Source organism: Bombus vancouverensis, chromosome 16 (assembly GCF_051014615.1).
Source record: "Bombus vancouverensis nearcticus chromosome 16, iyBomVanc1_principal, whole genome shotgun sequence".
In the NCBI taxonomy this organism is placed as follows: domain Eukaryota; kingdom Metazoa; phylum Arthropoda; class Insecta; order Hymenoptera; family Apidae; genus Bombus; species Bombus vancouverensis.
Window position 1 is genome coordinate 7,149,030 of NC_134926.1, and position 12,859 is coordinate 7,161,888.

The 12,859-nt window shown below is 34.8% G+C and overlaps 1 protein-coding gene across 3 annotated transcripts in view; it reads left to right on the top strand.

Annotated features, from left to right (window-relative positions):
- LOC117154456 (vasoactive intestinal polypeptide receptor 2) overlaps nucleotides 1-12,857 on the top strand; it is a 31,739-nt gene extending 18,882 nt beyond the window's left edge. For 2 of the 3 annotated variants that reach the window (XM_033329462.2, XM_076625357.1), the window contains 11 exons: nucleotides 556-655; nucleotides 5,677-5,783; nucleotides 6,012-6,170; nucleotides 6,810-6,904; nucleotides 7,437-7,789; nucleotides 8,134-8,264; nucleotides 8,459-8,544; nucleotides 8,719-8,863; nucleotides 9,055-9,319; nucleotides 10,291-10,454; nucleotides 10,756-12,857. In XM_033329462.2, coding sequence (XP_033185353.1) covers nucleotides 556-655; nucleotides 5,677-5,783; nucleotides 6,012-6,170; nucleotides 6,810-6,904; nucleotides 7,437-7,789; nucleotides 8,134-8,264; nucleotides 8,459-8,544; nucleotides 8,719-8,863; nucleotides 9,055-9,319; nucleotides 10,291-10,454; nucleotides 10,756-10,881 — 1,731 coding nt within the window. In that variant the 3' untranslated portion in view covers nucleotides 10,882-12,857. The remainder of the gene's footprint in view (nucleotides 1-555; nucleotides 656-5,676; nucleotides 5,784-6,011; nucleotides 6,171-6,809; nucleotides 6,905-7,436; nucleotides 7,790-8,133; nucleotides 8,265-8,458; nucleotides 8,545-8,718; nucleotides 8,864-9,054; nucleotides 9,320-10,290; nucleotides 10,455-10,755) is intronic. The other variant, XM_033329464.2, reaches the window with a different exon arrangement.
- Nucleotides 12,858-12,859: the final 2 nt, after the last annotated feature.

Genomic DNA, 12,859 nt, shown 5'->3' on the forward strand with positions numbered 1-12,859 from the left:
TGGTTAGTTTAACCCTGCTGTACTCTTTTAATTTTTATGGTCTTCCAATTTCACTTTTGTTTTAAGGAACAAAAGGATTTGAAGACTACGACAGAAGAAAACTTAAAGTCATATTTTTATGAAGGATTAGTTTTAAAACACTGTATTCCATTAATTAATTAACTTTCAAAAAGATTAATGCTTTTAATTAAATTCACTTTTTCCATAATTTTAGAGCTATTTCTTGTGGTAATATCAAAATACCGAGAATACTGAAATATCGCTTATTTTTCCAATTACACGTTTGCTACTACGATATTTATGTATCTCGCAGGTTCTTTTCATTCTAAATTATTCTATATCGAAATACGGCTTTTTAGTTGTAACGTGATATTAGTATCTGAATTATCATATTTTCCTTTATTTCCATATCAAATACCACCATTAAGTAAATTTACAAAAACGAATTTCTCATGTTCATCTCCTGAGAACTTCATTTCTAATGCTTTTTAGAAAGATCTTACAAGTTAAGAAAAGACAAAGCAGTCTTAAAAAATGTTTCATCTTTGTTTTCAGGAGAACGTAGACTTTAACAAACCTGTGAGCCTCAGCGATCAGAAGCGAATCCTGAAAATGAAAGCTGACCAGTGCCATAAGGGCAACATTTCATCGTCTGGTAAGTATTTGTTCTCCTTTCTTTTGTTCTTATTCTTCGTCAAATAAAACTTGAAGACTGTACAAAGGCTGCCGAAATCGCTTTAACAAAAGTTAACAAAACATACTTCATACGATAGTACACATTTTTCAATTGCAACATTGTTAGAGACCTACGTCTCTCCCTATGTCGATTATGCGTTTAGTAATTTTGAAAGATTGCCTTAAAAAAGAAAAAAATAAAGCCGAATTAGTACTTATTGTAGTTAGAAATAAATATCGAATGCTGTGCATAATGCTGAAAATATGAATGACGTTCTAAAATAATTAACAGGAACTGGAAGGTCGAGAGTTTCAACGACTACTGACTTTGATGTCGATTAAGCTGATAGCCAAGGGGTTTGGCACGGCTTAATTCGAGTTATTTCATCGAATCAGACGATCGGCAGTTACGGAAGTGTAGCTACGTTTGGCAGCTGACGCTACTCCTCTAAAGCCATTCTCCATTTCCATGGAAAATCCCCTAATTATCTTTGGATATTCGACACGCTCTGATGTAGTTTGATTAAAATTATATCGCAATATCTTCATTCGATCTTTCCTCCTGTAATGAAATATTATCTAATTTAAAGCACACATCGTAACTACTGTTAGATAAATTTGAAAAATTATACCATTAGAGCTAATTTCTTTACTTACAAAGTTTCGGTTGCGAATAACCATTATGGATGATTAATATATATTCTCAATATTTATTGTTAATATTTCAAGATTCTCAACTGGAAAGACCAATATGTATCTTCAATACAATATCATCAGTATTTGTTGACGATATTACCAATCGTCTAAGAGCACCGTTAGTTCATTCCTTAAAGCCAGATCTTAATCCTCTAAGTATCTAAGTACGTCTACATCTTGAGCTGTTATACAGATTGCCATACATACCATATATCTACGTCGGTCTTTGGAATTTCGTTTCTCTTCGTGTTTCTTTGGTTTGTCTGTCTGTCCATGCGGAAAGCTTTACGCTTGCCTTTATGAAGTATACCAGTTGCCACATTTTTCGGTTGTTGCTCTTACTATTTCCGTGCATTCCTTATCTCTCAGTGTGATCCATCTGATTAATCTCACAAATACAATAGCACGCTATACTAGTCTGTAGGCATGCGATAGGAGTTTGAAGGAAAGCGTAGATGAAGTACGACCAACGAAGAAGATGAGATAAAAGGAAGAGCTACGTACAATAAATAACAGTGAATAACGTAACTTCACACCATCTTTCTCTTCCAATCTTTTCCCTCGCGAAAATTTGTGGAATTTTTCTTTCGCCCGGCGTGAAAATTATTTTCATATCGATAACGCTGCCTTTGACGTTCGAATGTTAAATTGTGAAACATCTGGAGATAACATTTCATATAACATTGAATTTCGTGTTTGGATAACGAAGGTACCAGCGCCAATTCTGTAATTAATCATTCAGCGTGAGTAACACACACAAATATACTGCTTCATCAGCTTTGAGCTAGGGGATTTCACGATCATTCCATGAATTTCCCATGACCCGTTTGTAACGAGAAATTTATGAAACGCGACAGACGCACTAGAAGTGGAAATTTAATACGACCCCAAGCAGCTCTCTAGTGCTAGTCTGGCTATTTGTCCCACACGTTTTAGTGCCGCCTGTAATTCGAGAGAACAGGCTGGGGAAAAATGCAGTGAATTTAAATGCCTTTCGAATCGTAAAAGGATTTGGGAAATTCATGGGTCGTTTGCCGCTGCCGGGGCAAAATTTAGCAAGGAAAAAGCGGCCGAGGAAATGGAAAATAGAACTGGCATTCAAATCACGATTTTCGCGTCGGTCGAGGGCTTTTGCTGCCTCATCCAATTATGGCTGTAGCACTGCCAGATGCGGGCAAAAGTAGTACTTGTTGCTGGAAAATTATTTCTCTTCTTGTTCATTTTTTCAACGTGTAGTGTAATCGCTAAACTTGGGTTTTTAAATTCACGCGTTTGAAGGAAATTGATGGATTTAACTCCATTCAACGCATGATACTCTTTCACGAGTCAGTAATGGTTGCTCAATTGCCATAGGATTAAAGATTGTTAGCGAATCTATCAAAACTATAGATTTTATTTCATAATTTGTTCGATAGGGTCGACTTATTTTTAAGATTGTAATAATCACGATACCTCTGTTGAAGAGACAAGAATATAATATGTAATATAGTAGAACAAAGTATATTTTGAATCGTATTAAATTGAGTAATAATTTCCAATTGGCAAAGTATTTTGAAATTAGTAAATTTTGAAGAGAAGTAGATTTTATGAAAAAGCGTATCGAAAATGTTACTGTTATGCATTACTCGTTGCTATTTTATAAACAAGAAAAAACGATTGAACGTTCTTGTTAACTTAGATCAAAGTTATACAAAAATAAAAACGGCAAGCACAAATTATGAAAGTGGACGTTAAAAAATATTTAAAAAGACTATATTCATAGAGAGTGCAATGAAGAGTAGAGCAATTTGTCTAGAGTAGTGAGACACATATCTTCGTTTAATATGTAATACATATTATATATATGATACATGATATATTTGAATAAAAAATACTAATTGGATTGAAATTTCTTTCTTACAGTTATTAGCTGATCGTGTTTTACATTTTAATTCAAACGAAGAACTGCGTGGACCGTTTAATTAATTAACGGGGATGTCTTCGTCCTTGAATAAAACAAGCTCCGTAGAAGCAAAAGAACTCGAGCAGATAATGGATTGAAAGAAAAGGAAACGACCAGACTGATATAATAATTAAATTACGAGGCATCGTGTGACAGGAAGCATATATTGATATTGATACTAATCGCTTAATGAAAAATCGATTCGTGACAAAGCTATTCCGTTAACCAGCCTTTTCGGATCTCCCTGTTAAGAAGCAATATAGTAAACGCCTATCACGAATTAATTTCCATTTTAATTATCACTTGACATTGTTTTATCAAACAAAAGATACGAAAGGAAATATCGGATGACTTTCAACAACATCTTTAAAGCAATCTCATAAAAATTGCATAAAAGAATTGTGTAACTTCTTTTCCTATACTTTTTCTTACTTTACATAGCGATACAATGATTACAAATTTTAGCTGCAAATATTGAATTTCCTTTGTAACAAATGTGACAAAAAAAAAAGAATAAGGAGCTTACTCAAAAAGGAAGCTATACTTTTTCTTTAAAAAGTTGTTAAAGATTAAACAAATTTCGTTTACATCGTATTTTCCCCAAATCGCACAAGGCGTAAAATTTGGCACACTCAGATGACTTTTGTTGATTAATTTCAACGTACTGGAATGATCGATAACGTTGGAATGTCAATTGCGTTACTTTACTTCAACTCGTGAAATTTTATACCAACAGGGATTGCAAGTATTGCTTTTAACTCCGGTTTCCAGCTCCTCCTTCTTTCCCTTTTTTTCGAGAACTTCGAGCCCGATAAATCAATCTTGACGTCGAGATAATTTACAAGGCTGTCGATGGGGTGATAACAACTCATGGAGAATTTCGATTCAGTAGCTTCGCCGAGCGTGTACCGGAAGTGGGCCACGCGTGCCTCAGGAAACAGATGAGTCAGAAATGCAATATCGCTTTTTACAAGTCACGAAAAGCCAGAGTGGCGAATTCCTTTGCTTCTACTTTGGCGAAATTACAATTTTAGTCATTCTACATTTTTTTTTTTTGTTATTAATTTCATTCTACATTAATTTAACATTAATTGTAAAAAGCAGGATTGGAAAGTTTACTTTGTTCCAGTAAGGGGAAACGCAGAATTTTCTTTCGATTTTACAATTTTATTTCATTAAAGCGTTACGCGTGTACAGTAGCGTTTCGTTCCTTTTGCAATTTTTTAGAAAATTGCTCGGAAGAATGTTTATTCTAGAAAAGGCAAACACGACGAGCTTGTTGACTGCGTTATCGATTGACGCGATAAAAAATGTTGTTTGCATCAGTTCTGTAGTTCCATTTCGTTCAATATCTCATAATGCTGTACTTAGAGTAATAATACTATATAGTAGGAGATAATGGAAATATGTAAAATTAAAATACGACAATGTTCGATGTAAAAACAGAACATTCGTTTGACGTCGCGCATGGCCACAAGAGAATTCATTGAATAAAAAAGCAGACAAGATCGTTCAGTTGACACAATGTCTCGGCACGATATGTCGAAGTGTCCATTATTCGAGGAAAAATACACCGGGCAAATCCCGGTTCGTTTCGACCACCGTTTTCATTGAAAAATTATTTTTGTCCATGATATCACTGGCTCGAACCAATGGAATTTTATTTATCGAGAAATGAATTAAAACTTCTGTCTTAAATTCTCAGAAAGAAATTCCAAGAAACCCAATCCCCAATTTAATTAACGATATCTATTCAGATTTCGTTGCTACGAAATTTTAATTAGGAAATATTCATGAAGAAATAAATTCAAAATATTCGACAAAGAGCCTTTGTAAAAATTCTACAGATCTCGATCGTTACCATAGCCAACGATATTCTCAGGGAAATTATATTGTTGTACATTTTAATTAAGGGGTAAATTATAAACATTTGATTGGACCTTGATCACACAATTATAATTACACCACTTCACTGGATCATTAATTATAAAATATATTTGTAAAGAACTGTCTAAAGATGTTTAAAATATTTGTAGAGAATTTTATGTAAAATGTGTAACGGGAATTGCTTTAAAGTTGAAAGCTTTTACCTCTGACGAAAATGAGAGAGCAGAGTCACGTTTCGGCGAAATGAAGAGTTTTCGAAATCAGAGCAAAATTGAACGAACTTTTGAAAGCCGAGTAAATGTGGGATGATGATAAAAAGCTCCTTAATCCAATACCTTGCCATGAGTGATATCAAATAAAAACCACCCGGTCAGCTTTTTTTCTTTCATGCACACGCGATACCATAGCGTGATATATTGTTTCCCTGCCGTGTAAAAAATGAAAACAAAAAACATAAAGAATGTCATGGTGCGCAGGCTGGTGCCCGGAAGTTTGGGATGAGATATTGTGCTGGCAATCAACGGCACCTGGGGAGTTGGCCATCCTGCCCTGTCCATCTTATATCACTGGGTTTGATGTCCAGGTAATTATCATAATTAAAATTACAATTGCTGGAATTTCTAATGAAAACTTAATAAAGTGGTGCCTATTACATTGTCGTATTGCTATTATTGAATCATTAGGGGTCACAAGAATTTGAAGTTACCAGGAAATCTAACGCTTTAATAACGAATTTCAACTGTTCCAATTTTCATGGCGTGTTTCGCTTCTACTTCACGATCTGTTCTAACGAATACATTTGAATTTCCAGGCGAATGCATCCAGAGAATGCATGTCAGATGGCCAGTGGTTTTGGAATAGTAGTACCAATAGTACTTGGAGCAACTACAGTCAATGCTACAGAAATTCATTGGTGACTGTTGTAGTGGCACTGCCCGGTGGTGAAAAGAACAACGGCACTCTTATTAAAGTAAATGCTTGTGAACACTACTAAATTTATCAGCGACATTAATAAGAAACCATCCAGAATGAATCCACAGATAGCATATTTAATTGAATGGGTCGTTAGGAAATATAATAATAATACTATTGTGGAACCAGATTCTTAGTTTTGTTTGTTATCATCTTTAAGAAACCTTGACGACTTTGAAGCTTCAAGACTTCATTGATCACGAGAAAAAAAAAGCTAATCTGTGGAAAAAGGAACAGAAATGTCAGAAACTCGTTCAGAGGAGATAGAAATCGATGGGAATTACGCGAATGAGGTCAAACATTTTTCAAAAGGCAATCGATGATTAGAGACTATTTATTGCGTTCCTGTTGCAATTCTCAGAATTGCTTAGCACGACGTGAAGTCCCATTACGTGTAATTAATTCGATAGTGTTACAATCGTTTTGTGAAAAACGGGGAAACAGAATATTGTATCATGGCCAATTTGCTTTCGCAACAAAATTAGCATGTGAACCATATCGGTGGCCTCTCTTTGATTGAAACCTGCGGTTTATCGATCACATTCGCGCAGACTGATTTCCCCCGTGCTTCATAATGTCTCCAATTACCTTTGCAAGATTTAATAAATATTCTAACTAACAGTAACTTATGTTTCAGAAATTTTTTCCGATAGTAAAGACCATCTCGAAAGTTGGGTATACCGTCTCTCTCTTCACTCTGGTGATAGCTTTCTTAATTTTGGTTGTGATCAAGTAAGTATCAGCTCAGGGATATTACTTTTTATTGCTGTTTTTCAATTTTTAATAAGTAGCTTATGGTAAAAGGTATTTTTATTATTCAGAGTTGGAGCCTGTAATATTTCAATTTTTCTAATCCTCCATTTTCACTATATTAGGTTGTCGCATGAGTTTGTACTAATACTTACAATTATTGACTTCCATATATTAATTCAGAAATTCTGCGTTTCAAAGTATAACGTTGAATTAATTTTATTTCTTGGGGGTAAATCAAAATACGAGTAATCCGACCGTTGCAATTTCATCGAGTAGAGAAGAGAATTTAGTCGGAGAGAAATTATATTTTTTTTTGATGGCGGATCCTCCTTTTTTCTTATTCAGCAATTCTCTTATCATCTGCATCCGCCAGACGCTTTTAATGCTAGTGTTGTTTATAATTCCATACAAGAAAAATTAGAAATACAAACACATGGAACAACTTATTAATTTTATTTTAACTAACATGTTTCAATATCTGATCTTTAAAATCCCAAATCATTACTTTAAGTTTATCCCAAATTGGACGTAGGAAATTGAGGTGCCCCCGGAATATGCTGCACATGCATTTGTTCGCCTCGTTCATGCTCCGCGCGTTCATGGCGCTGATGAAGGACATACTGTTCGTCTCTGGAATCGCCTTAGCCTCAGATGTTATGATAAAAAATGGAAACACATATTGGCTAGTGGACGAGAAAGAAAACAGCTGGCTGTGCAAGGTGTTCACCAGCTTCTGGCAATACTTCATCCTTGCAAACTACTTTTGGATACTAATGGAGGGTCTCTACTTGCACAACTTAGTCTTTCTAGCACTCTTCACCGATATAAACTCAAGCATCATTGGCTACGTTTGCCTCGGATGGGGTGAGCATCTCTCAATAGCTATTTTCTGAATAACGTAGTAATTCCTTGAAGATTCTGATTCCTTGAAGATGAGCTGCTCTAAATCTTATCAAATACATTGTTCATTCATACAATATACATAATTCATAGTTCTGTTTTTGTTCTTTCCTTTCTTTTTTTTTTTTTATATTAATGTGGTAAGAAATATCAATTTTGGAAGGACTTGCATCATGAAAGATAGCAGTGGCGATGTGAACTTGTCGTTCGTGTTGTCTTTTGTTGTTGCTTAGAGTTTCCTAAACTGCTTTAGTGAAATTATCATGTAAAGTAGGAAAGTTAGTTTCTCTACGTGCCTGTGCCCTCAGGTCTGCCAGCTGTATTCGTGTCGTGCTGGATAGTGGCGAGAGTGACTCTTGACAACAAGTATTGCTGGACCACTCATGAAAATTCCAACCTCTTCCTCCTTATTCGAGTTCCGACTATGCTGTCGATTCTGGTAAGTTTCGTGAGGCTATATAAGGAATTTTCCAAGATAATCGTGTATCTTCTATATTCTATTCAAGTTGTTCAACTTTGTCTCACTCTCCTTGTCGCAACTTGGGAAAAGTGTTCGTTACTTTTTCCACATTAAAACTTTTTGATCACTTCGATAGACTCGAATATGAGAATCACCGGTTTCAAATTCCACAGATCAATTTTGGGCTGTTCGTCAATATCGTTAGAGTGCTCCTGTTGAAGCTCAAGTCCACAGTATCGGAGGAGACGCAAAGATACAAGTAAGTTTCGCCACCTAATTTCCGATAAGTCCTTTGAGTTATACGCCTGTTTACACAACCTAGTTTCTCTGAGAACTCCTACAAGTTATACCTCGTTCCAGAAGATGAGTAGTTTCAATTCTCTTTGAGCGTAGATTGTTCTTCGCGTGTTAAAGACTCTGAATTACTTTGCAGAAGGTGGGCGAAAAGTACATTGGTCCTGGTGCCACTTTTTGGAGTACATTATACCGTTTTCTTAGGCATGTCTTATAGTATTGGTGTAGATGAGACTGTTGAAGTTGTGTGGCTCTTCTGCGACCAACTGTTCGCTTCTTTTCAGGTATATGACTTAGAGAGTCTCTACACACTTTTCTTCGACTTCACTATTTTATAATATCTTCATCTGCAACGTCCAATTCTCTCTGCTCTTTCCATTCCATTGTGGCTTAAAGTTCTCTCCTCGTCAGTTGTTCATTACGACATTATAATTATGGTTCTTAATTAAATTTCTTGTTCTTTTTTTGGTAATAGGGTTTTTTCGTGGCCGTTTTGTATTGTTTCCTGAACGGTGAGGTGCGAACCGAGGTAACCAAGGCGATCAGGAGCCAGAAATTGCCTCGTTTTCGCACTAGGTGGAACTCAAGACCATCCACCCACTCTAACAGCACGTGCAGCTGCAATGCATCGAAACTTGGTAGACGGTCAAAGCGGCCACGTTGGTGGAAAGAACCTTGGCTCTGTTTTCTTCACGACAGGACAGCTCGACGCTCAACCCACTCGATGGCGAGTACACAAGGTGTCCTCTCTATCCTATCAAATCCTTCGTTCTCTCACGCACGCCTTCAATGCTATCTCGATACCGCTGGCTATTATATTTTCAACACCGTCTTTGACATTTCATTTTCATATCTTCACCAGTCTGCATGTTTCTGTGTTATGTTCTAATCAATTAATGTATTTTAATTTGACGAAAGATTCCCACCAACATTAAAAATTGGTATGCGTGATCGGATCATTTTTTTTGATATTATGGACTAGTTGATCGCTATTTCATTACTTTCGGCAAATATCAATCCGTATTAAATTATAATACCTTGAGAAATAGGTTGTTATCCTACAGTGAATCTATAGAATAGTTGGTGATTAAAACGAGAATCATTAGTAGTCAACTTGATATTCTTTTCTGGTTATTAATATTCCAGTGCTCAAGACTTTCACCAGTCATTTGCTATAATTTGTCGTGAATGATGATGATGCAGTTCCTCTTCCCATTTATTTTTTTTTCATTTTTTTTTTTTTTTTTTATTTATGGTTCAGTAGAAGCAGCGAATCTCTGCATTTGTCCTTGCAAATCTCTGTACAGAATAGTTGCTCTCTTGCTTGTAGATCTCCAATATTTTTCATCCCGAAGTGGAAAGAATATTAAAATTTTAGAGATAGTATGATATATCGCTTTCAATGCTTTTCACGTTGATTTACCGATGCCTCTTCAATCTTTCATGCAAAATTGCTCCTTTGTCTTGCCATATATAATGTTGTCCCCAAAAAATGAGTTTTAGACGGGAGAATAATTGTAAATTCTCAAACTCTTTTTAAACAATTTTATTTGCCATTCTATATTTGTTTATGTCAACATTGAAAGTATTCTGTTTGTAAAATTGCGTGAGCTACAATGTAAATTGGTCTGATTATTTATATTTGATGTATTTCTGATGGAGTTGAAGAGGGTGTCGAAGCGTTAAGGAATGTGACTACTCATTCTCTCAGATATTGGCACGCGAGGAGGTAGTTTAGCGAGCAGCAGAGGTTACTTGGAAATCGCAGGGAACGGACAGAGCGCATATCCGGGAAATCAGGATCAACAGGCGAATCACACGTCACCCCTCTACAGTAAATACACGGATCAATCGTTACTTTCCTTTTGCTCGAACGTGAGTACAGAGTTTTCTCCACCCATCTACATGATGGAGTTACACTCATTTTATTCACATGATCAAGTGTAAAAAGCAATTTTATAAAAGTAATTTTTTATGCTCAGAAAATGTTATAGAAATTTCAAAGATATCGAAGCGTTTATTTACTTATATAAATAAATGTAATTAATTAATGAATGAATTAAATATTTAATAATATACTTAAAAGTATATTAAATGGAGGTAATGTATTTTTTCATGAACTTTCAGCTAACTAGGGATTAATAAATCTATGTTCTAAGATTGGATTTCATTTTAGGTTTCGGAAGTAACGCCTTGCACAGGGCTCAATACAGACAGAATTCGAGAGCAGCATTGTTGGAGTGATTCAGAGTGTTGTCATCTCGCCTACGAGCTACACAATTTACATCATGGGTCCTCATAAAACCCGTAATCAGATTTAAATCAGTTTACTACTAAGACTCTGCGTGCAAACAGCTAATAAAAATAATGAGAAAATTTCTTCAGTGGAAGAACGTGTACTATACACGATTATTATAAAACGTACGAAGACTGTAAATGCATCAACGGTCCGCCAAAATTGTTTTAATCATAACGCTGCTAAAAAGTCTTGAATTGTTCAACATCCACATTTCTTCTACTGCTTTTGTATTACTCTATATTTTTTATAATGAAGTTGCTAAAACGAGGGAAGATGGACTTACAAAATTTCTATTTTTGTAGTAGATGTTACTATTTGCACTATAATTGTTATACAAAGGTTTCTAAAGGATTTCATTGAGTTTTACTATAGAGTGATTTACGAAACAATTTAATTGACAAGTATTATCACCGTAGGGTAATTAATGCAATTTAACGCTGAACTGTAACAGTGATAAATGACTTACCAGTATTTCTATGACCATTTTGCTTTAAATTGCTAACTGTAAACACACAGGTTTATTCTTTACAGAAATATTTATTGTACGACTAGAAAATAAGAAACTATTGGCTAATAAATCTATCTTCCCTCGTTTAACATTGCACTGTGGATATACTTGTAATAAATTATTAACGACAAATGTTTTTCAAGACTTTTAAGCAGCTATTTTTTTATATAATATATCTCAGATTCTTTAAAATTGTAAACTGGAGATTTTAAACTTAAAGACACACGTTTATTTTTTTATACATGTTCTTCTATCCTTTGACCTGTAGATGTTATATATACTGCATCAGAATCTGCTGAACCCGACTGTAAACGGATGTAGATATATAATAATTCAAGTTGGATATACATATGTATTAGCTTTATATATTGTACATCCATCTTCAATTATTTTTTCGTGTAGTCAACGAGCAAAGTGAACGACCGTTAGTCTGTGAATATCGTATTATCTCTAGAACTACCACCCACTAATTGTTTTGCGAAAAACACAAAACATATGTTTGACGAAATTACTCTTGATTCTTATCAGGATAAAAAGATTAAGGAAATAGTTCAGGTTGGTAGTACTAGTGTCAGCAAAGAATTCATTTGACCAGGATTACGTGGATTTCCTGAGACTTGTACTTTGCTAATATGGAACGGATTGAAATCGAATGATGTCCATATCCGTTCCCAATGAGTCTGGATTAACTGTCAAGATGTAGTCCTTTGTCGTTTATCACTTTGTACATAGGATATGTGAATAATTGTCAGTGACGTGTGTATTTATGATGTACAATTGCAAGCAAATGTATGTTTTTATTCTTGTGTATTCTTGTATGTGTGTATTCGGGTTGTTATTTCTTGCAATGAATTCAGTTTACGAACACGAGGAGATCGCTTGAAAATTTTCCACGTGCTTTATTGCCTATCTGTATTTCAAATCTAATCAATTCATTATCCGTTATCACGTTCTCGACTGTTCATAATTAAACATAGATGTATGGAGACATTCCGATTAACGAGGGTTACGTGGAATTTTTTCGATGTCAATTTCATTGTCAATTATTGGTTTCCTTTGTTGTTCGCTGTTATTGTTTTACTAGGAAGATTCGTTGGAAAAATATTATTGAACGAACATATCAATATTAAGAATGAATCATAATTAGTAAATCAGTGTAGTAGCTTGAATTTAAAATGAAGACTTGATAAACAGATTCAGTACTTTGATATGTAAATTTTTAGATACATGAAATATTCCAGTGTATGAGAGCGTCTCTGATACAACATTTTCTCTGATTAAATCATGGAAAAGTACTATATCTGTTAAAAAGTACAAATGCGTAATTGCATTGGATCGTACCATATTTAAAAACATTTATATTACCTTTTGTCTCAACAGCTTTCTATTTTAGAGATCAAGTCGAAGCTCTTATATATGTATATTCGATGTAAAAGTTCATAATTGATTGAAATAAAGTGGAACATATGTATA